Source organism: Suricata suricatta, chromosome 7, assembly GCF_006229205.1.
Source record: "Suricata suricatta isolate VVHF042 chromosome 7, meerkat_22Aug2017_6uvM2_HiC, whole genome shotgun sequence".
NCBI lineage: Eukaryota > Metazoa > Chordata > Mammalia > Carnivora > Herpestidae > Suricata > Suricata suricatta.
The window spans coordinates 131,712,167-131,736,361 of record NC_043706.1 but is presented as its reverse complement, the minus strand read 5'-3'; the positions used below and the strand labels follow the sequence as shown (position 1 = coordinate 131,736,361).

General features: G+C 36.3%; 1 protein-coding gene across 1 annotated transcript; it reads right to left on the bottom strand.

The window, feature by feature from the left end:
• Nucleotides 1-1,351: 1,351 nt before the first annotated feature.
• On the bottom strand, nucleotides 1,352-20,376 carry MYCT1 (MYC target 1). The gene is given in 3 exon segments (XM_029944651.1): nucleotides 1,352-3,486; nucleotides 20,180-20,267; nucleotides 20,269-20,376. Coding segments are annotated over 3 exon segments (711 nt in total). The 3' UTR covers nucleotides 1,352-2,971.
• Between the last annotated feature and the right edge of the window lie 3,819 nt (nucleotides 20,377-24,195).

Genomic DNA, 24,195 nt, shown 5'->3' with positions numbered 1-24,195 from the left:
AAATTTTGGGTAAGTTTATCTTTTGACGAACATAATTTCAGAATTTTTCAAATAATCAAAGCTATGAATATTTTCCTTTGTAATTTATTCCACCCCTTGGGCTCTTAAAAAGTGTTCCTTTTCTGTTCACAGGTTTGCTAAACATTTTAAATACCACTCATTTTAATATTAAGTTTACTTAAAATGTGTATTTAAACTCATGCATACAGAGGATGCATTGGTGGTTGCCAGAAGTGGAGGTGGGGAAATGGGTGGTGGTCAAAAGGTACAAACTTCCAGTCATAAAATAAATAATTTCCAGGGATGTAATGTACAGCATGGTGACTGTAGTCCATAATGTTTTTATATTTAAAAATTACAAGAGAGTAGATGTTAAAAGTTTTCACCGTAAGAAAAAAGAATTTGTAACTATGTGTGGTAATGGATGCTAACTACTCCTGTGGTGATCATTTTGCAATATATACTTATATTGAATCATTGATTGATAATACATTATCAGTGTATTTATGTTGTACACCTAAATGAATATGATGTTGGATATCATATATATCTCAGAAAAAAATCTTATTCTCTAAGAAAGTTAATTAAGTAATTCTGGAACTATTTGTTTAGTTAAGTAAGAATCTAAACTAAAATTTTAACAAAAATGTATTCATTTTCCATCTGCATTATTAATTAAAACACCTTGTTCCATTTTTAAATGATATAACTGTTTTTTGTTACCAATTTGTATATAAAATAAGATTTGTGTCTCAAAAATAAGTGGTCTAGATTGAATTAAGATATCAAAGTAAATATGAGATAGTCACAGATCACTCAATAAATAAACTGTGAATCAAAATTGACATCACTTTAATTTTATTGTGTCATCAACTAAACATTCCAAATTAAACAGATACAACTTAAAAAGTCTCTAGCTTTTGCTTTAATTTCACATTTCATAAATTGCACAATATTTATAAGATACTCATTTTGATTGTTTCATAACTTGAGGAAAGGGGAGGCAACAATTCTGCCAGATGGTTAAATTCACCACAGGATTTCTGCTCCCATTTTCCTAATTTGAGAACAATAAAGCGAATTTTATCCCAGTATAAATTCTAGATAAAAGCCATACACTTGGCTTACTTCTCATATGAAACATTAAGGTTGACATGGAAACAAAGATAGCTTTGTTATCAAGTTAGTGCTCTCCTGAATCTCACGTGGCGACATAACAATTGCTAAGTTTGTTAAAAACCAACTTACAACAAATTGGTGATACCGTGAGATTTTTTTTCTTAATACCTTTCTTCCTCCTCTCTTCCCTTCTTCCTAAGTGCTTTTTTTCCTCCCTCCCTTCCTCACCTTTTTTCTTTCTTCCTTTCTCTCTTTCTTTCTTTCTTTCTTTCTTTCTTTCTTTCTTTCTTTCTTTCTTTCTTGTAAGTATATTACATTAGAGAGCATCTATCGATAGACATCCTGAAGAATAATTGTCCTTGAGGAACAATGGAAAATATTTGCTAAATAAAAATAATAAGGAGAATGCTATGCAGAATCTCTTACTATGTAAAAATTATTACCTTCTTGAACCATATTCAGACACCATTAGCTATGAGCACTGCGCTGCAGAAGCTAAAATGATAGTACATTTTTCTTCACTGAAAATCTCAATGTTCAGAGAAACAAACAAACAGCAACATAAGCTAAATAATCACTATATCAAAAATGAACTATAGTCCTTTGAATAATACTCCAGTGAACTTGTTGTGTCCTTACATGAAAAAAGACATCTGTAGGCATCTGGCCACTAAAGCTCTCTGGTACCCATATTTGGGAATGTACCTTGCTTTAAGAGGGTGGCCCTCTGTGGAAATGGACTCCTTGAATAAGTGTCTGCACCAAAGACCATATGACATGGTTTAATCATTGTAGAAAGACTCTTCATAGAATCTGAGGTTGAAATCAGTAGAAAAGCAAACAAGGGATGATTTTTGATGAGTCGATCCAGGAAGGAACATTCTTCATGGTTGTAACATGAATTTCATGATAGACTTCCTCCTTACCGACCCTTATTGGTCTGTGAAGTCACAAGAGATAGTCCCTAGATAAAATGCTTCCCCCAATGACTATATTTATATCTAAGAAATAAAATTTATCCCTAAGGAAAAATGTAAGCTCGGTGTTACTCAAGTTTGTTTTTAGGTCAAAGAATTGGTTTTGCTGGTATTGCTTTTGTAACAACATAACTTCAACAGTGAAGAAAAGTTAAATGATCTTAGTAAACCCAAGGATTTTGCCTCAATGATGTAGATAACTGTTTTTGGGGAAGGCACGAAAAGAGGCTGGGGTGGGGGGTGGGGGGAATAAGTGTCAAAATTGAAGTGTCCTATAATGCCCCCAGAGTTTCTCTTCCTTTGCTTGGTCCCCACACTTGTCACAGATGAGTGGCATCAAGGAACTTGAAAATCTCTGTTCTGTCATTTTTGTGCTCATATAATCCATTAAAACTCCAAGACTGTAAAATGATTCACGTCACTGAAGAAAGTAAAATTAAAATTCTCTAGGATAGATTTTTTCTTTAAAGTGACCTAATGATTTTTTTCCCTTTATAGTCACATTGGACAGTGAATGAGGATTGTAAACCACAAATATCTAAAGTTTTAATTTTAGTCTAAAATATTTATATACTGGATCACAACTGAGTCTTAGATAAGAATCATTGTCCTAAAAACCTTCAGGTTGAGTACAAAAAACATAAATATATAACTTTTTGGAAAATATTACTATTTTGTGAGACAAAAGGAAAACGTGTATTCAAAGAAAATGTGTTTTACATTTTCTGCATTGAATTATGGCACACGGGGCAGGATTCAGTTCGGGAACTCATTAGCTGTTTGGGCCATGCAGTCAAAATTCCATTTAGCTGGTTCCTAATCTTCTTTCAGGAAAAGCCAAGAAAAAGGAAGAAACAAAAACAAAAGCACCCTCCTCATGAATCTGGGAATGCTTTTATAATTGAGTCATAGGCAGGTGGGGGCGGTGTGGAAAAGCCCACTCGAAGACTGTTGTTGGACCAGTGGAAATCCGGCCGGCTCAGACTGTGCGAAGGGCTGACGGTCTGAACCGTCCGACTGGAGGAAGGGAGCGTCACCAGCTGACTGTCAGTTTCCACCGGAAGTGGCGGACTTTGCAGAAAAGGGTGGAACGTTGAAGCCCTGAAGCTTGATTTTCTTGGAAAGGAATTTGCCTGCTCTAGCGAAGCTTGTCGCTGGAAAGTGAGACTGGCCAGGCTGAGGTTGCTCCGCCGTTCACAGCCACTGTGGCGATAAAACCCAGTCCTGTTGAGGCCATGGTTATAGGAAGACCTTGGCCGCCGGCTTGAACTCCACTGCGAGATGGGAGCACTGGCTCTTCTTCGAGACAAACAGACGCACAGAGCCCAAATAAATCCTCCAATTACGAGCACAATTGCAATGGACACTGTGAAGGACGTTATAACATCCTCTGAAACAAACAAAAACAAACAAAACTGAATAGGTAGGTAATTTAATTTGTGAATAGGTGTTCCACTAAAACCACAGAGCAGAGTACCAATTGAAACTATGGAATACATGATTAATTGAAACAGATGTTGAGTTAGGGAAATAAAAGACCGTGTTGGGTACATATATGAGTATCAGCTGATATGCTTCCATTTATTAAAGCAAAAGGATCCAAAGCAACATTTTTAGCTGTACCATTCCACATTGCTTATGCTATTTTATCACCTTTGAGAAATAAGTAGTAAGCAAACTTGGTTTTTTTTTTAAAGGCAATCCTTTAGTTCATACACTTTTATAAGGTTGCAAAGATAGTCTGAAGATGATTTCCTCTTGAGTTATGGCAGTAATAATGTGCCAGAAATTGATAAAGGATTTTGTAGTCAAACTGACTTTGCCTTTTCCTGTGTCTGGTTTCATCAACCCCAGCGATGTCTCCCACCTGCAGGCTTCATGACTTCTCACTTCCTGTGGTCATTTTGAAACAGGAAGTGCTGAGCTAGAGCCATCTGGTGGGCTGACTGATTTATGTTCTATTTCCTGAACTCCTGGACTGTAACCTGTATCACTGACTCATTGATGACATGACCCGTGCAGAGCACTGTGCTCTTTCTTGGACCATCATTTCCAGTCTATGCTGCTATCATACCCTCATTGTGATCATGAAATTTTTGTCCCCTGAATCCATAGAATTTCTGCTATACACTGGTGTCCTTCAATTCACAGAACTTGCGTTTGTTCCGATTTCCTGTTCAGGGGCCAGAGGAGTTGTTTTCCCAAAAGGGAAATTCTACCTTACTGCTGCTGCTTGTGAACTAAAAACCCATTTTTTGAATAAAACTGGGTGGCAGAGCACACGTTTTGAAGGTAAAGACATTCTGCATATCAGAAGACCCCTCTCATGTCTTATCACCAGCCTTGGAAGATTGCACCACATTTCCCTATGATATAACCCACAAGTCATGCTGATTTTCTCACTGTCCCAAAGCCTGTCTTTTTCTCTCAAGCTCTGTGCTTTCCCACATCTTTTTCCTTATATCTGAACACATCTTTCAAATTTCTGTCTGAGAAACCTAATCTTCAAGAGCCATTTCAAGCATCACTCTTTGGTTTCATCAACAAAAAGTAGTTACAGTTTCATCAACAAAAATTAGTTGCTGTTAAGTGACGAGGTAAGCTATCTTATCTAGGGACTCTGTACTGAGAAGGGCATGGACTGGAAATGAGCTCAGTAGGGTTTTAGGCTGTGGAACAAACAAACAAAAAAACAACAGAAGGGCCGCAAATGCTTTGAAGTTCCTCCCTTTGAGAGGTAGAGTCTATTTCTCCCCCAAGCCCAGCTTCACGACTTGCTTTGACCAGTAAGACGCAATGAAGATTAAACTGCAAAATGAAGCCTAAACTTCAAGAGGCCTTTCAGCTTCTACCCCAGCTGCTCTCAGAAGCCCTATAATTGTCAGCAGCCGACAAACCTGGGCTAGCCTACCAGATGATGAGAGACACATTGGACCAGTTACCCCATTGGTCTGGCCAAGAGACTGCTACTTCCAACCACATGAATGGGGTCTTCCTAGATCATTCAGATGTTAGTTACCCAACAACTGAGTGTGACACATGAGAGAAGACCAGCAGAAAATATATCTGGCCGACTGATCCCAGTCCAAACTAATAACCCACAGAATTATGAGCTGAATTTTTTATTTTTAAGCTACTAGTATAGTGGGATTCTTGAACAGAGCCGTGACATTGAGGCTGTTTAATTTCCAGGAAACAACTTTATTCTTGCTGGTGCTGCTCAGTTGGGTCTGTACCTGAAGAACTGAGCACCGAGTATCACGTGGCAGAGTTCTTTTTTAAATACATTTTCTATTTCTTTGTCTCTCATATATGGGAACACACACAAGCATGTAGTCTGATTGAGTGGTCTCAGTTTACAAGGTCATGAGGGATGTTGTCACATAAGCACATAGCCAGGTTATCTTGAAGTTTTGGGGGGCTTGGGGGGTTTTTCCCTCCTTTTCTCTCTCTCTCTCTCTTTTTCTTCTTAGGGAGGGGATCCTACCATACTGTGTTTAGGGTTAGATTGTTATACAGCAAGAGCTGATTCAGGGTTCCTGACCCAGCTTTATCCCTGACATATTATACATTTTTAGGAAATGTATTTGGATTTATTTTATTATGTTTTAAATGAAAAAGTTAGATTTTATGATTACCAAGGTTCTGTTCGGGTTATTGTTGTAATCTACAATAATATATAAGAAATATATATTGCAGAAATAGCAAAACAAACCATTGCTAATAAATGCATAATACTCATTTTCCCTTAATTTTAAGATATAGGAGCCAATGGTTTTCTCCCATCTTTTATGGTCCCATTTATCTTGTGTCAAGACTATGTATGTTTTGTTTTACTTTCATGATTACCCTCACAAATGCTTGGGTCAAAATCCTCCAAAACAATTGCTTAAATCAAATCTAAACAATGAATTCTTTGTAATAGGAAGAGGACTCTAAATTATAAGATGATTTAGAACAGCTCTGCTACCAAGTATTGTTCTTCCAAAATGTGTCTTATGAAAATAATATTGAGTCATAACCTTAAAATTCTTAACTTGTCACTATCAGTGCCCCCAAATATTGGGAATCTAAAAAAAAGTTATAGGAATTTTGGGCTGCCAAGGCAATGGCAGCCATGTAAATCAGAATTTCCCAGCGTTTCTTCCAAAAGAACAATAGAGATCAATAAAACAATATGAAAACAATAAAACAAGTGAAACTATACAAAACCTAGGCCTTCCGCATAATTAGAAGACAAAGAACATTCAAACTTCAAGTTACCAAGAAAGTAAACTGATAAAACATACCAGAACATTCTCTCCCATCCTTCTACCTTAAGTCTTCATGGAGAGGAAGGACAGTTCCAAGAAAAGTGTGAAAACAATGAAAAGGTATTCTGTTCCCTAAGCATACCTAACTATAGCAAAGGGATTTACAAATGCAGGCAAGAATGTGAAGTGCCTTGGAAAGTAATCCTTTCCCAAGGAAGAAGAGGATAAAGAGTGTAGTCAAAAGATCCTATCTTGTAGGATTCCATTTACAGGAAATGTCCAGAAGAGAGGGAGGGAGGGAAACTATGGAGAGAGCAAGCCGATTAGTGATTCCTTAGGGCTGGTGGGTGGGGTGGGAGGGAACAATGCTAATGGCCATAGGTTTATTTTTGAAGGACAGAGCGTTCTCATATAAGAATGTGGCAATGTCACACAACTCTGTGACTCTAACAAAACATTTATTGTACCCTTTAATGAATGAATCATATGATATGTGAATTATCTCAATAAAGGTGTTAAAAACAGAAATGAAAGAGAAAGAAAGGTGCTTTTTGAAAACCACACGATGAAAAAGAAAAAAAGGAAGAGGGAGAGGAAAATTTAGGGTCCTTCAAGACAAAAAAAAAAAAAAAAGTAAAAACAAAGGACACATACATAATTCCTCCCCTCCCCACCTCTGTCCTCTAAAACTAAAAGTCAACCAGTTAAAATGCCATACGTTGCTACACTGAGGAAAGGAGGAATCTAAAATGACTCCCGGATTCTGGCGTGGGCAGACAAGGATGGACACTGGCATCATTCACCCAAACCAAGAAGAAATGTCAGATTATGGGAGGTGCTGAACTTGAGTGGCCCTGAGATACTCATTTGGAATCAGGGTTAAGTAAATACGGAGCTTAAAGAGGAGCAGAAGTAGGAATCTTCATACTACAAGAGACTGGCAGCCATCATGGAAAGCACTGATGCTAAAAACAAGAGTGTGTTTAGAAGAAGTGAGTTGAGAATAAATTTCCAGGAAAATCACAGTTTAACAGGTGGCAGAAGTAAACAAGGAAACAAAGAAAGACTAATTTGGGAGATCTGAGGAGACAAAAAATATACCAGCACTGAATCTAAGTAACTGTAGAATTTGAGGTGGAAGTGATTAAAAGCTACTCACCCCAGAGACATTTATCTATTCATTTGTTTAATGTATAAAACACCTACTAGATACCAAGTAGTGCTAAATTTAGGGGAATTTAAGACATAGGGGAATTGGGGCTATAAACTGAGGTTTAAAGGTTCCGGCTCCTAAGACCTCAATTATGATGTTATTTTCTAGGAGTGACTTAATAATCAGATCAAATCATAATGTTTTAGAAAAGTTTTGAGTATCTACTCACTTTATGAGATTTATATGCCCTTACTATTTTATGTAAGTTTGTGAGAGAGTAGATTTGCTCAATTTTTATTGTTTCATAATCATTAACACTAAATTTTCTTTATGTTTTGGCTGCATAAATTCTGTGCTTCACTGAAAAATGGGTTTTGTTGTTGTTGTTGTTTTTGGCTTTGTTTGTTTGTTTAATGTGAGAGAGACAGAGAGAGAGAGAGAAAGAGAGCGAGCGTGGGTAGGGGAGAAGTGCAGAGGGAGGGAAATTGTGCTGTGCAGAGCCTGACACAGGGCTCAATGTCATGACCCCAGGATCATGACCTGAGCAGAAATCAGAGTCTCACACTCAGCTGACTGAGCCACCCAGGCTCCCCTCCCTGAAGAATTGCTCTAGAAAGTAAATAAAAATCATGAACGACTCAAATACTTCATAGAACGAATTCTTCTTCTTTCTTCTCAGATAAGTCTATGAGTCCAGGCAGTTTACTAAGCTTGGTACTTTGGTTTAAGAAAACTAATTTTACCTATTTCAGTGAGTTTTTGGCAATCTTTTTTGTGTGAGATATATTATATATAATTTGAAAAATTCATTATTAAATGCTATTAAGTGATCAGTCACCCCTGAAAGAGTTTCTTTATAGAATAGTTTGTGCCCAGAGAATCCATGAGTGAATTACGACGAGAGACACTTTAATCACAGAATCTGGACAAAAGCACTCAGAAATGCTCTCTTCCTATTTAGAACAATGAATGAAAGATACGAAGGTTTGTCTAGATGTTGTACTTTTGAATAGAAAAATAATGCATTAGGTAGAGATCTAGTAGGTAAACTATAAGCTCCTTCTAAATGTGAAGTTCTAGTATTCCACCCCAGAAAGTTTTCATTAAAATGTTAGGTAATTTGGGGGCACCTGGCTGGCTCAGTCAATTGAGCGTCTGACTCCTGATTTCAGTTCAGGTCGTGATCCCACAGTTGTGAGATCGAGGCTGGCATATTAGAACAATATTTCTAGGAGCGCAATTTGACAATAAATCTATTTTAAATGATTCTTCTTCATGGCTTTATATTATTTCTGTATTATAATATTTATGATGTTATACTATTAAATATCATATTTAACATTGTAGATGTACTCTCTGTGCCTGAAATCTGGGGCAATGTCAAGGAGAATAGGCAATAATGACTCAAAATATCATATTATAATTATAAAGAGAAGACTATATAGGGTTATAGAGATACATAAAAATTATTAAATGATAAATTTTAAATATACATGAGAATCATGAGGATAATATATATACATCAATAATAAACCAGTTACATTTTGAATGAATATAAAGTAATATAAAATGGAGCTTGCAGAAGTTACAAAGATGACAGAAAAAATCATCCTGCTTTAATATGAATTTGCTTAATTTTTGTTGTTTAGTTGAGTGCACATACATGAAAATGGCTTCCTATCCCATAAAGCTAGTCAAATATCCATGTTAGAAACTATCTTACTAATTTTATGCTGCTACCATATGTGCAGAATTTTTTTCTAGTTATGAATGATAATAATGACATAAGAATCTCTAAAACCTGCTGAAATATATGATAAAAAGCTTATCTATCTTCTTTAAAACACTTTTTAAATATTTATTTATTTTTGAGAGAGATCAGGGGAGGGGCAGAAGGAGAGAGAGAGAGGGAGATAAAGAATCTGACAAAGCAGGCTTCAGGCTCTGAGCTGTCAGTACAGAGCCTGACTCAGGGCCCAAACCCGTAAACCAGGAGATCATGACCTGAGCCAAAGTTAAACGCTTAATCAACTGAGCCACCCAAGCGCCCCTTGTATGTCTTTGAAAGCTCCTTTAAATTCAAACTTTATTTATTTATTTTTTAATGTTTTATTTATTTTTGATACAGAGAGAGACAGAGCATGAGAGGGGGAGGGGCAGAGAGAGAGGGAGACACAGAACCAGAAGCAGGCTCCAGGCTCTGAGCTAGCTGTCAGCACAGAGTTGATGTGGGGTTCAAACCCACAAACGTGAGATCTGACCTGAGCTGAAGTCGGACGCTTAACCGACTGAGCCACCCAGGCGCCCCTAAATTCAAACTTTAAAAACAGGTGTAAAACTTCAGAAAAGGAATAAGGAATAAAGGTAAAGTCACATTTTAAAAAATTTTTGTTCAAGTTTAATTAACATACAATGTTATATTAGTTTCAGGCATACAAAATAATAATTCAACAATTCTATATTCATCAAGATCAACATCCTCTTCATCCCCTTTATCTATTCAAGCCATAATTTTAGTATAGCCTGTTCTGGAACGGTCTTCCATAGGGATTTTTAAAAATGATTTAACTGTAGTTAATGGTTTTTCTGAGCCAAACTAGAATTCAGAAAATGAAAACAGCATCTATCTATTGCCTGGATAGCTTTAAATTTTCATATATGTAATTCTATTCTGGCAGATTTTTTATAATAAATTTTGAAAGCCTTTTTTTAAAACATACTATTAAAAATATACCCAAAAAAACACATTGGCACAGATACTTCTTTTTCTTTATGTTTTTTATTTATTTTTGAGAGACAGAGAGAGCAGGGGAAAATCAGAGAGAGGGAGGTACAGAACCGGAAGCAGGCTCCAGGCTCTGAGCTAGCTGTCAGCACAGAGCTTGACATGGGGCTCGAACCCACAAACCATGAGATCATGACCTGAGCCGAAGTCGGATGCTCAACCGACTGAGCCACCCAGGCGCCCCCTTTTTTTAAGGGGTAACTTGCCTTCTTATTTATCAATAGTTTTAAAGGAGAAAGAATGAGCCATGATTTACTTCAAGTAATTACAATATAAAGCAACTTGTGAGACCAAATTATTATGTTTAAAAATGCAGATCTCCCTTTGAAAGCAAAAGGTACAAATTCTAACATCAGTAAGGTAAAAAGTGTAAATTGGATATCCTTATCCTGATTTGTAATTCATGTCTATACAATTAGCAAAGGGCTAGTACATAAGTCCTCAGTGAATAATAACTATTTCTACTAATGGTTGTATAATTTATCCAAGTCGTTTGGCCCTTGCTGACCTGTAAGTAATGGCCACAATAGTATCTTCCAATTCTAAGATTCTAATATTAATCTGGTTTTCAGTACATCTAATCAATGCTTCAAATTCTGTCCATTAGTATTAAAATTTAGTAGAGGTCACCATCTAGTGGCTTTGAGTTGAATTGTTCCACTATCTGAAAAGTGATTTTATCACTGCCAACAGAATGGAACATTGATCAGTTCACAGTACCCTTTAAATTTTAAGACTCAGAAGCTCAGCTGATGCCAAAGAAAGCTATTCTGTTCTTGGTATCCTAGGGTATAGAGGAGGATGGCTTATGCAGTAAGAAGAATTTGACAAATATTTTTAGAGAAAATAATATTTAGGGCACAGAAAACTTGATTAATTATAATAGAGTAAACAAAAAATAAGTATTTTCTATGTGTAGCTTATCTACCAGAAAATCCTATTTGGTTTTTCCCCACACGGGATGCAGAATCCAACTTCTATCTACTCGGCTACCTCCCTGGTCCAAGTGACCACCACCTCTGACCTGATCACTCCCCCCATCCCAACAACCCTCTACCATTCTCAATACAGTAGCCACACTGAACTTTGGAAAATAGAAGTCAAGCCATACTAGTCTATTTTAAACCCTCCACTTCCCCCCAGAGCAAAAGCAAACTCTTAAAAATGTTCTGAATGGGGGTACCTGCGTGGCTCTGTCGGTTGAGTGTCCGACTTCAGCTCAGGTCACGATCTCATAGTTCATGGGTTCGAGCCCCGCGTCGGGCTCTGTGCTGACAGCTAGCTCAGAGCCTGGAGCCTGTCTTCAGATTCTGTGTCTTACTCTCTCTCTGACCCTCCCCTGCTTGCACTGTCTCTCTCTGTCTCTCAAAAATAAATAAAAATCATTAAAAAAAATGTTCTTAATGTTCCAGCTTGACCTGTTCCCAATGATCTGTGCTCATTTTTACTCTTCCGCTATCTTAGCTCCATCCACAATACCCTCTTTGCTACTCTTTAAACATGCTGGATATGCTCCTGACTTAGAGCCTTGCACTGGTTGTAACCTATTTCTGAAATTCTTTCCCCGGCTATCTCCATGGCAAACTTCAGGTTTTCACTCATAGGTCACCTTCTTATATAGGTCTACCCTGATTACTTCATTTAAAATTTTATCTGAATAAAATAAAATAGAATAAAATAAAATAAAACAAAAATAGATCTGACCCCAACTAATTCCAGAAGAAATATTAATCCTTTCTAGAAAAAGATAAACTTACTTAGAGTCTAAAATTGTTTCTACAATGCTTCAGCCAATACTAAGCATAAGTAACAAATTACAAAGCATTCCAAAAGACAAGACCAAATGAACAAAGATGAAGAGAATAACTATATCATAAAACAATAACCATGAATTATCAAGAGATTATAGTTATCAATGTAACTATGAAAATAACCATGAGTTAATATGTTAAGCAAAATACACAGGTTGAAAAATTTCAACAAAGAATGGAAACCTATAAAAATATTCAAATAAAAATAGATGATGATAATTAGAAGATATTTTAACTGAGTTATATTAAAAATATGAAATATTAAAACACATGAAATGCACGTAAAGCTGTGTTTAGAGGAGAATGTGTAGCCTTAGAGGCATAAATTTAAAAAGAAGAAAGGCTGGGGTGCTTGTGTGATTCGGTTAGTTAAGTGTCCAAATCTTGATTGCTACTCAGGTCATGAAATCACGGTTTTGTGAGTTTGAGCTCCACATCAGTGCAAAGGCTGCTTGGTATTCTCTCTCTCCTTCTGTCTCTGCCCCTTCCCCACTGGAGCTGTCTCTGTCCCTCTCAAAATAAATAATTAACCTTAAAAAATTAAAAAAATACAAAGAAGGAAGGCTGAAAAATCAATTATATAATCTTCCATCTCAAAAAGCTAGCCAAAAGAAAGTAAATCAAACTCAAGTAAAATGGAATAATACAATAAATAATTAAGAGAAAGCAGAATATAAGGACATAGGGGAAAAAAAAAAGGAAAGAAACAAGCCTAATGTGGTTTCTATGAAAAAAAATCTAATAAAAAAATTGATTGACACTGATAAAAATGACCAAATGGGAAGGAGGGAAGGAAGAAGAAGAATAGAGAGAGAATTACTAATATCAGAAATTAAAAGGATGGCATTAGAAGAGGTTATATAGACGGGGCCCCTAGGTGGTTCATTTGGTTAAACCTCCAACTTCAGCTCAGGTCATGATCTCACAATTCATGAGTTCAAGCCCCACATTGGGCTCTGTGCTGACAGCTCATAGCCTGGAGCCTGCTTGAAATTCTGTGTCTCCCTCCCTTCTTGCCCCTCCCTCACTCACACTCTGTCTCTCTCTCTCTCTCAAAAATAAATAGACATTTAAAATTTTTTAAAAAGAAAAAAAAAATCTTTGCCAAAGGGAATCTTAGATTGTAGGGGTATGATATCAGACAAAAGGCTTAGAGCTTCAGGAAGAAATAAAGAACATCAGAAATAATATCAGTGTAAATATAAAAAATTTCCTTTAATTCCTTTAAGATAAACACACACACAGTAGATAGGTGATATCTAGATAGATTATACTTAAAAAAATTTAAATCTGCCCAGCAAAAGATACTTTAAAAAATAAATAAGTAGGCCACAGACAGGTAGAAAATATTTATAGGGCTGCCTGGGTGGCACAGTTTGTTAAGCTTTGGATTCTTGATATCAGCCTGATCTTTCAACCCCCACACAGGGCTCTGTCTGCTTGGGATTTTCTCTTTCTCTCTTTATCTGTCCCTCCTCCACTCTTCTCTCTCTCTCTCTCTCTCTCTCTCTCTCTCTCTCTCTCTCTCTCTCTCTCTCTCACACACACACACACACACACACACACACACACAAATAAATAAATAAACTTAAAAAAAATTTTAGAAATATATATCTGAAAACTGACTGATAACCAGAATATGTAAAGGACTTTTTCAATAAATAATAAAAAGGTCAAAGAAGAAGAAGAAGAAGAAGAAGAAGAAGAAGAAGAAGAAGAACAAGAACAAGAACAAGAAGAACAAGAAGAAGACCAAGAAGAAGATGAAGAAGAAGAAGAAGAAGAAGAAGAAGAAGAAGAAGAAGAAGAAGAAGAACAAGAAGAACAAGAAGAACAAGAAGAACAAGAAGAACAAGAAGAACAAGAACAAGAAGAAGAACAAGAAGAAGAAGACCAAGAAGAAGACGAAGACGAAGACGAAGAAGAAGAAGAAGAAGAAGAAGAAGAAGAGGAAGAAAGATAAAATAAAAATGGGCCAAAGAAATGAACAGATGCTTCTTCAGAATATATATTCAAAGGCCACTAAACATGAGAGAAGATGTTCAGTGTCAGGAATCAGCAAACTATTTTTCTTTAAAGGCCCAGGGAACAAATATTTTAGGCTTTTCAGGTCACATGTTATTGAAACTACTCAACTTTATTATTGTAGCACAAAACAACGTAAACACACAAATATCTCAATAAAACTTTATCTATAAAAACAAGCCATACATGATATTTAGCCTGTAAGCCATCCTTTGCCAACCTCTGCCCATCATCATCAGGCATCAGGAAGATACAAACTAAAACCACAATAAGATAAAAGTAAATAGTGACAGGAAAGGCTAAAACATAAAGGATTGAGACTAACAAAGAGCTATTGGAAAATATTTGAAGCAACTGGACCCCTCATACACTGTTGGAAAGAGCACATTACATAACCACTTTGGAAAAAGGCTGGACAAATTTTTATAAAATCAAGCCTCCACCAAAGCTATGACCAGCTCTTTCACTTCTAGGAAGTCACCAAGAATAATGAAAACATATATCACCAACAGACTCTTACAAGAATATATGTTACAGCTCTATACTTAATAGCCAAAAGAATAAATATGTATGATTTCATTTACGTGAAGTTCAAGGCAAACTAATCTGTTCTAAGAAAAAAATATCAGAATAATGTTTTTTTCTGGGGATGGTGTAGAGAGGAGATGACTGGGAGGTGGAATTCAGGAACTTTCCAAGTTGGATAATATTTAATATCCAAGATTGGGGATAGAGTAATTCAGGGTGTACATTCCAGTGTGTAAAAATTCAGCAAATGTTCAGTTACTATGTGCACTTCATTATTACTTATTTTATACATTTCATTGTAGGTAAATTTGACTTTAAAAGGAAAAAATATTGAATTCTGATTAGTGATATACATGCTGAAATAATGGATGAAGTATACTGACATCTTCAATCTACTTTGAAATGTAAGCAAATAGATTGGTGAATAAAATAAGTATTGTAAAAATGTAAATGTTAGAACCTAAGGGGTATGTATATGCATATTCACCGTAAAAATCCTTTGATGTTTCTCTATAGCTGAATTTTTTACAATAAAATGTTGGAAACACATATGAGAGAATACCCTGAACAACTTTAAGGCAATATATTTGGAAATTTAAGTGGGAAAAATTTTAGGAAACACAAACTTCCATAACTCATAGAAGATTCAGTAGCAGAAAACACTTCCTAATTTGTTTTAATGAGACCAACCTAACACTAGTAAAAAAATCTGAAAAGGCTATCTCAAGAAAAGACTACTGTAGGTGAATTTCCTTCTTGAATGTAGATGCAGGAGTTTTAAGGTCAGGTAAAACGGTGTAGCCTTCTAGACTCATATTTATTGAATCATAATCTCTGATCATTGAGCCCAGTGAGAGATACATTTTCAAATTTCTTTACATAATTCAGACGCAGCAGTTTGAAAGACAACAATTTGTAAACCTTTGTTATTCAAGCTCTCTGGGTAACTGAGATAAGGGAAAAAATCGGCAGGCTGTTCACGTGCAATGATGTACACGTGTCCGAAAGTTCTAAAAATACAAATTAAAGACGCATTTGAAATATAATAGCATTTGTTTGCTATTTAGGAGGAGGGAATGTAGAGGACATCATTGGGGTTTGTGTTTATTCAATAAACTCACTCTGTCCTCAGTTTCTCTGGGAACATCCTGCTCCTATGTGCAGCGAGTAGACCCTTTAGAGCCACATTTTTCTACAGGCTGAAGAATAGAATTTTCAGCTATTAACCAAGGTTTTCTCCCCTTGACATCTGACTACCCAATAAATCAGTTCACAACCCTTCATCTCTTTGACTACCTTGGAGAGGATTAGTACAGTTAGCAAGCATGCATAGAAAAAGTTGATCCTTGAAATTTCTCACTGGATTATTAAGTAGGTAGATTAGATGAAAACAAAATGGGTAAAAACCTTGAAAAACAGTAGTTTTAGTGTAATTACTAGATATTTCGAAAGAGATAAGAGTGTTTTGTTTGTTGGAATTTCAAAATGCTGAGTCTAAAGCGTTCAAAAATGTATCTTTTTAGTCTACGAACAGTATTGGGAAAAATGAACCATAGTCTGTGAGGCATGTCCTTGTCGATGTGGGTTGCCACACAAAATACTACAACCTGTATGGCTGAAACAACAGGCATTTGTTTCTTATCGTTCTTATGGCTGGGAAGTCCAAGATCAAGGTGCCAGCATGATCAGAGTCAGGCGAAAGCTACGTAGCTTGCAGGTGACCTACTTCTCTCTGTGACCTCACTTGGCCTTTCCTTGGTGCACGCTCACAGAGTGGGAGAGAGCGCAATCTCTCTTCCTTTTCTTACCAGGCCATTAAACCTACCATGTAGCCCCCACCCTCATGACCTTGTATGTGACTAGTAAGGGTTTTGGAGAAAGGATTATCACTCCATCTCTGCCCATGGTGAGTTGTAGATTGATTTCGGGAATCCCAGAGAAACTGGTATCCATTCTCAGCTTCCTGGGGTCCAAATGGGGAAGATGAATGAGACAGATGGAAAAGTACCTGAATAAAAGGTAGTAGTGGCCAAGGGGACCTAAAGAAAGGAGAAACCATGCCATTAACCAAAGTTGCATAGACCACATGAGCCTGAGCAACTCTGGTGCCTGACAGGCAGAGTAGAAGTGGGGATGGTAGACATTGGTACATCTGGGTCTAGGACACCTGATAAACAGCCTAACCTCGAGAGACTTTCACAACCCTAGGATTATAGGAGAGCATTCAATATTGTTCCACACCACTGAGACAGATGGAAAAGTACCTGAATAAAAGGTAGTAGTGGCCAAGGGGACCTAAAGAAAGGAGAAACCATGCCATTAACCAAAGTTGCATAGACCACATGAGCCTGATTGTATGGTAAGAGCCTTCAGCCGTAGAAGCAAGGGAAGAAAGGGCAACTCTAAAAACAGATGAGAAATATGCATCCATAGATATCAGCAAAGACCAGAGCCTGAGATCAAGAATCAAAGGCCTTCTCCTTCCAATACCCTTAAAAGTATATAAGCCCCATCCCCCAATCCACGACCCTTTTCAACCTTAGAGAAAAGTCCTAAGGAAGAGGAAAACAGGGAGATCTAAAGTCACAAAACAGAGCATTAGTATGTTAAATCAGGTCAAACTTTTGCACTGAAAGTATACAAAACCTTAAACAAATCTGCCTCAAGCCATTCACTCCACAGATGTGTTTTCTGTGCGTTTGCCTCTGCGTACATGCTGGTCACATTTCTCCGGAACTCCCTGAAATTGTCTAACTACGTATATCATAGTAACACCTAACACATGGACTACTGTATCATGGGCGGCCAATCGATGCTTCTGAGCAAACTAATAAACTGGATAGACAGGTGAATGAATGAGTTAATAAGTTAATGTAGGGAGAATGATGACTAATGTGTCCTTCCTGGGATTATCTCCTCTGTGAACCTTCTCTGATTCATAAGAACAGACAAAACATCACTTTTTTTTCTCTAACAAAGTTTTGGGGACCACTTTTACCGTTAAAAAATTGTTTAAGTTTACTTATTTTGAGATAGAGAGAGCAGGGGGGGAGGGGCAGAGAGAGAGGGAGAGAGAGAGAATCCCAAGTTTAAGGATAGGTGTCCACTGTTTCACAAAGGCAGGACACTGCAAATTTTACAGTTTCTGATTCCTGCTGCGTTGGTGGGGAATGTTCCCAGAGAAGAGAAATGCATTAAAGAAAGCAAAAGCGAGAAATACAAGGTGGCCTTCAGCTGTGTGCTCAGTCTCAAACCAGTTTCTTTGCTTCCTCTTGCAGCAATGACTGTAATGCTTGTGCAACATTAAATAAGTCCTAGTGCATGACTACTATGAAAATGTAAGCGATTTTTATTGGTAATAACCTGATATCATTATCTTATTTTTCAGCATTCATTAAAGTAAACCCCCCTAAAAAATGATATTTGGAAAACAACTTTTCATGCATTTAAGTGTGTTAAATTCAAGAAATTTATATGGTTCAATGCACAAGTCTTTCATTCTCAACAATTACATCTTTATTCTCTAAATTCGAAATCCAACAACTGATATATTTGTGGAGTCAGTGATAGAAATAGATATCAATTTAGATATAAAAAAGAAATAAAACTTAAAAGGTCTACATTTATATTTTAGGAAATTTTTATGTTTAATTTATTTATATTTAGATTTTACATTTTACACTAAATATTTTTTAACCCAGAAGAAATAACGTGATCTTTCATGTATTTTCCCCAAATCATCAAACAGTATACCTGCTCAACATATTTGCATTGGTTTTGTTAATGCTTATCAATGTAACACTCCCCTTCCTGGTTTTCATAATTTCCATCTATTTTCCATTGTATTCACATCCTAAGGCAAAGAAACACTAGGAACTGTCTTTGAAACAATAAGTTTGAATTTCTTCTCAAGCACAAATATCTGTATTATAAAAAAAAAGTCAATGTTTTTAGGATTGGTAAATAGACTTCACTTAAGCATTATCTTATTAATTCAGGCTTATTTTATGATTATAACTCATGTTTTAGTCAGGGGCTGATGACTTCTTTCACTTAAGTAAACCTGAAATTTAACTTCAAATGGTCTGGGAAAAAAAACCATCTGGCTTTCACATTAATTTTTGCAGTAAGAGCTAATTTACTTTTGAATAATTTGTACAGTTATTTTTGTAATGATGAACTTCGTGTAAACAAATTCTAGCTATTTTTCAGTGTATGTTTAACGCATCCACTTTTCCTATCAATGAAGACAGCAAGCAGTATTGTAACAAATATATATAATTAAGACTCCCACAATCCTAAGGTTTATTGGCTGTTGATGTTTCCCTAGAATTACTTATTACCAAAGCTGTTCTTAACTACGCAAACATAATTTACTTTCTTCTTATTTTTTAATAATAATGTTAGGGAATTCACTAACGTCCCTCTTTTCCAGGCCAGAAGCAAACATGAAGGGTTGACGGTAAAAAAAAAATTTTTTTTTAATTAAAAAAATTCAGAATTCTTTCCCTTCATGCCCATTTGTAGGATGGCAGACAGCTAGGTGGTCAGGGACAGTCAACATTGCTGCCTCCTGTCATGGATAGTTCCCGAAGCATCCCCACAAATCACAAAAAAAGTATGAAATAGTTCTCTGAGAGAATTAAAAACTGTTCAGGAAAAAAATAAGGCTCTCTCCATAGACTCCATTGTTTCCTTTAGTTTTTCTTCTGAAATTTAACTGAAATTGCCCCCCTTTATTTTTTAAAATACCCCTGAATCCAAGAATACTTGTCGATTTACATCTTAGCCCCTGTATCTTAGCATTTCCCTTTTTTTAGCCTTGAAGAACTGGTGATTTTGACCTCAGCTCTACTCTGTTACTGACATTTAACTAGTAGCTGTGTGTGAACTCAGACAAAAAGTACTTTTGTATTATTTCTCTTTCCCTCTGGGATAGGCTTCCTTTTAATGTTACATGTAATGTTATTTCAAGTGAACTTTTTCTATTAGAGTTTTTTCCTCCTCTAATTTCATAATAAGGTTCCTTATTTTAATTACATCATCACACTCCTTAAGTATAGATTTTGTTATTTTGATTTTGTTTGGAAAATAAAGAGGATGACATCGACCATGTAAATTAAAAGAGCCTTTTCAGCAATTCTTGATTTCATTAAATAAAATATATACATTATAACCTTAAGACAAATAAAACTTAATTTTCCAACAAAATGCACATTATCATATTTTAAACAATAATTACTTCCATCTCTTTATTTTTGTATTTTTATTCTCATTATTTTGTAATTATATTTTGTAACACCAACCAAAATCTAAACTTGTTGCCCAGATTCTTCTTGAGTGTTTCAAAAACCCACTTTAAAGACATTATGTGAATATATTTATTATAATAAACTTATGAACACTTAAACAATCAGTTTATGGTAAACAAACTATCTCAGAGATTTTCACTATTTCAATGAATTATGCAGTACATTTTCTGCATCTTAATTTTAAATTAGAAAAAGATATTAAAGAAAATATCTTACCCCAAAAGTTTTCAGGCCATGGACTCCCTAAACTTGTTGAGTTATTAGCCATAATATCCACAAGAAATAGAAGAGACAGAAGAAAAAAAAGAAAGAAAAGCCAGTATGTTCAAGAGAAGCTCTTTGATTCTATGTCTTTGTGGTTCAGCAAGAGAAAAATAATTTACACACAACCCCTCACATACTTGTGTTTGCATAAAAGGAAACAAGTGTATCATGTTTCCTGCTTTTATACTCAAATTAGCAACTATTTTTCTTATCTTGGAATTCCACATGGTTCCTGAGACACCAAACAATTTCCTTCTCGTCATTTCCTCAGCTAAATTACCAAGTTTCTTCCTCTTGGTCACCTCCAAACTGTTTTTGGGCTAAGAGGCTCCTTTTCTCATTCTTTCTCCAATTCCTATGGACATATATAGGAAGATTCCAAAATCTAGCTCACCAATCATGAGATCATGACATGAGCTGAAGTCCTATGATTAACAACTGAGCTACCCAGGCTCTCTTAGCTTTATTAGGTTAGACCAGATCCTCCAGCATTGGGAAACCTTTGGAAGTCAAAGTCAAAGTGCCAGAATGCACTGAACTGCACTAAACTGCGTTCAGACCTGGTTTCTTCAATCTTTGATTAGATCAGGCCTTAACTCTTGAGTTCACCCTAATTGTCACTACACTGTAATTCTTAAGGAGCAGTAGTCATCTTTCCAAAGTCTGTCATAGATTTCTGAGTAGTTCTAGGAACATCTGGGGGAAAAAATAACATTAAGTTTACCCCATATCAGTTTTTGTTGCTTCGGCTCACTTTCTTAATTTTTATAGATTTACATTAACTGGAAGTTTACTGGAAGTTAAAATGTAGACACCCTAGAGGAGACTAAGAGAATGTTATAGAAAATTTAAAGATTTCACTGAGCAAATGTGAAGACTCATCCCTAGAATATACTTGCTAAGGTTTATTGCCATATAACTGAGTAAATAAAATATCCATTTTTGCTTAAGAAAAAAGAAAGGGCTCACATTTTCATATTACCTTTACTTTTTGATATTTTTTGACCAAATTTATAAAAATAGAAAATTAAAAGACCATCTGACATTAGAAAATATATAATCCAGATGAAAGTATACTGAAATACTGCTAAATTCTTATAAAAACACAGTGGGATTCTTCCATTATTATACGTATTTTAAGTACACTTTTTGTGTTAATATAGGCTGTCTGACTCAATAAATATTAATTTCAAGAATGGGTACATTTTTATAACGAGTTACATGGAGCACATTGGCCCTAAAACAACAAACCCAGTGAGTGGAACAGATGAGTCGGGTTTGTGAACTGCATTCCAGTGCACGGAGGGGAGCTCACCCCCTTCCAGGCCCGGGATGCAGGCAGAGACTTCCTTTCATTGTTTCACATTTCATCACCTAGATTTATTCCTCCTAAGTTTTCACTTTTGCAGATGGTCAGAACCCAGTCAAAACCCTGAAGAAAATTTGATTTCTAGCAGTTTATGACCTAAGTGTATATCTATATATATATAGAGAGAGAGATTTTTTGTTGTTGTTGTTAACAGTTTGTTGGTGGCATGACTTCTTATCTGTGCATGTAACTTGCTTGGTACAGATTTGTACTTTTCCTTGGCAGAGATCCATATAATTGAGTGTTTATGTCTATGGGATTCTTGAGTCCTGTGACTTATGAGGCCAAAACAGGCAGTTGATTTTTGTCTTTCCAAAAATGTTAGGTCTGTTTTTCTACGGTACGTTATTTCACAAGTTGGATCTTTGGATCTGCATCTCCAGGAGTCATAAAATACATGGGAAGTGTGTTCTTAGGTAAGATAGGCATGGGACTTGCTTCCTCCCTTCAGGTATCTGCCCAGGTCACCTTGTGACCGGGCATTCATTGGCCACCTTGCTTCAAACATCCCCACTCTAACCATGTCCCCTGCACCCCTGCATTATCACTTCCTTTGGAACACTTATCCCTTCCTGATACTATGCTATCCATTCTTTTGCCTTTTTTTTTTTTTGTCTCTTCCAGCAGAAGTTGAGTCCCATGGGAACAGGAACTTTATTGCTTTGCTCATATCTGTTTCTTCTGTGGCTAATAGAGTGTTTTTAATAACAGTTATTAATGTTACTAAATAACCCAACAGGCTCTTAATAATAGCCTTTTAATAAATATTTATTCAACAAAGGAAAGACTTTCACGGAATCTGATGATGAAAGTATTTTAGACATTCCAAGTCAGAGTAATAAAGAAACTGACTTTTTTTTATTACTCTGACTTGGAATATCTAAAACCTAAATAGAGCTAAATATATTTCTAAACATATTTAAAAGCAAAAGTTAAATTCTCTATTAATAGGCACTTCAATATTTTAAAAATTTGGCATACAACTTGATAGTCAAATGACATAAAAAGACATTGTCACTGTTATAGGTTAACTTATGGAATATAACTCAATAACGAACATTGTGACCTAAAGTTTAAGTAGTTTTTCAAGATTCTGTTAAGCAACACCACCTCTTTACTAAGACCTGGCTGAGGCAAAGTCCAAGGTGAGGCTAACGTTACCTTGTCACTGCCCCGTAGTATCTTAGGTGTCTAACAATGATTGGTCATCTTAAAATGACAAAGAACTTTAAAATGATAGGTTCCCACCAAAACTAGCATCTGTGTATTACAATGTAATTGGCTATCAAGGAATGCTGTGGATTGTAATTGGTTAACTAAATAATGACATATTCTGTCCATATAATCCCACTGCTGCCTTTGTTCGGGGCCATTCTCTGCACTTTTCTCTTTAAGATCAGAGGATCAGGTTTGGCCCGTCGTAAATAAAATCATGCCTCGCTTCTATTCGGCATTTGGCGGTCTTTTCGACTTCACTCTGCAACAGTCACACTTAAGAGAAGATACATATTTGACATTAAACTTTCATTTTTAGCTTCATCTTTTACAATTTTCCTATTTTGTCTTCTCTGTATTAAAGTGATCCAAACAGCTTTGTTAAATGGAGAGAAGTATCAGAACATATAAGAACTACTCACAAAAAATGAAAATTGAAATCTAGTTGAAAAAAATATCAAGTTTTTAAAAAGTCAGTTGGAGGATAAGTTAAAATGTAAACATACTATTTTAACATAACTGTGCCTTTTCCACTTCTTGTTTACGTGGAATGAAAGTTGGTCTTCTTTTTCCTTTCTCCTTAAACCCATTCCCTTTGGGAGGGCGGTGACAAAAACAGAAAGACAAAAACAGGTGAGGTTAGGTTTGTAAAGATCTCCATGCTGGGGCTCAGGGATTTACAAACTGCAGGGTAAATAAAGATGACTTTCTGGGACTTGGGTAAGAGGGTATTTTTTTTCTAAGTAAATATGTCTTCCTGAATGTCTGAGTGAGGCTATGGCTGGTGACAATCAGAGAGTGGTGGGACCTGACCCACATGAACAGCGAGAAGCTGGAGCCACAGGGTGGAGCCTGGAGCTGATGTCCAGGCTAGGATGTGGTCAGCCTTTGCTGATCAATGCAATGCAAACCAGAGAAGAAAAAGGAGATGCCCTGTAAAAGATTTGCTCACTTTGCCACAACTCACGGAAATGGGAGGAGAAAACAAGGCTCCTCTGAGAATTCCTTATGAAAATCCTGTGCTTAGTATCAGAAAACATCACCTTGGAAATTTACATTATTTAGCTGTATTAGCAGTAACCTACATGCTTAGAGAAGCAAACTTGCTAAAGGCTTTAAACCAAGAATGTCCAGAGATAAAGTTGTAAGAAACAAGGGCTTACAAAACAAAATGAAACAAACATCAATAAGCCCATCTCTGGGGCGCCTGGATGGCTTAGTCGGTTAAGCATCTGACTTCCCTCAGGTCATGATCTTGCAGGTCATGAGTTCAAGCCCCACATCAGGCTCTGTGCTGACAGCTCAGAGCCTGCTTCAGATTCTGTGTCTCCCTGTGTCTCTCTACCCCTCCCCAACTCAAGCTCTTCCTCTTTCTCTCAAAAAA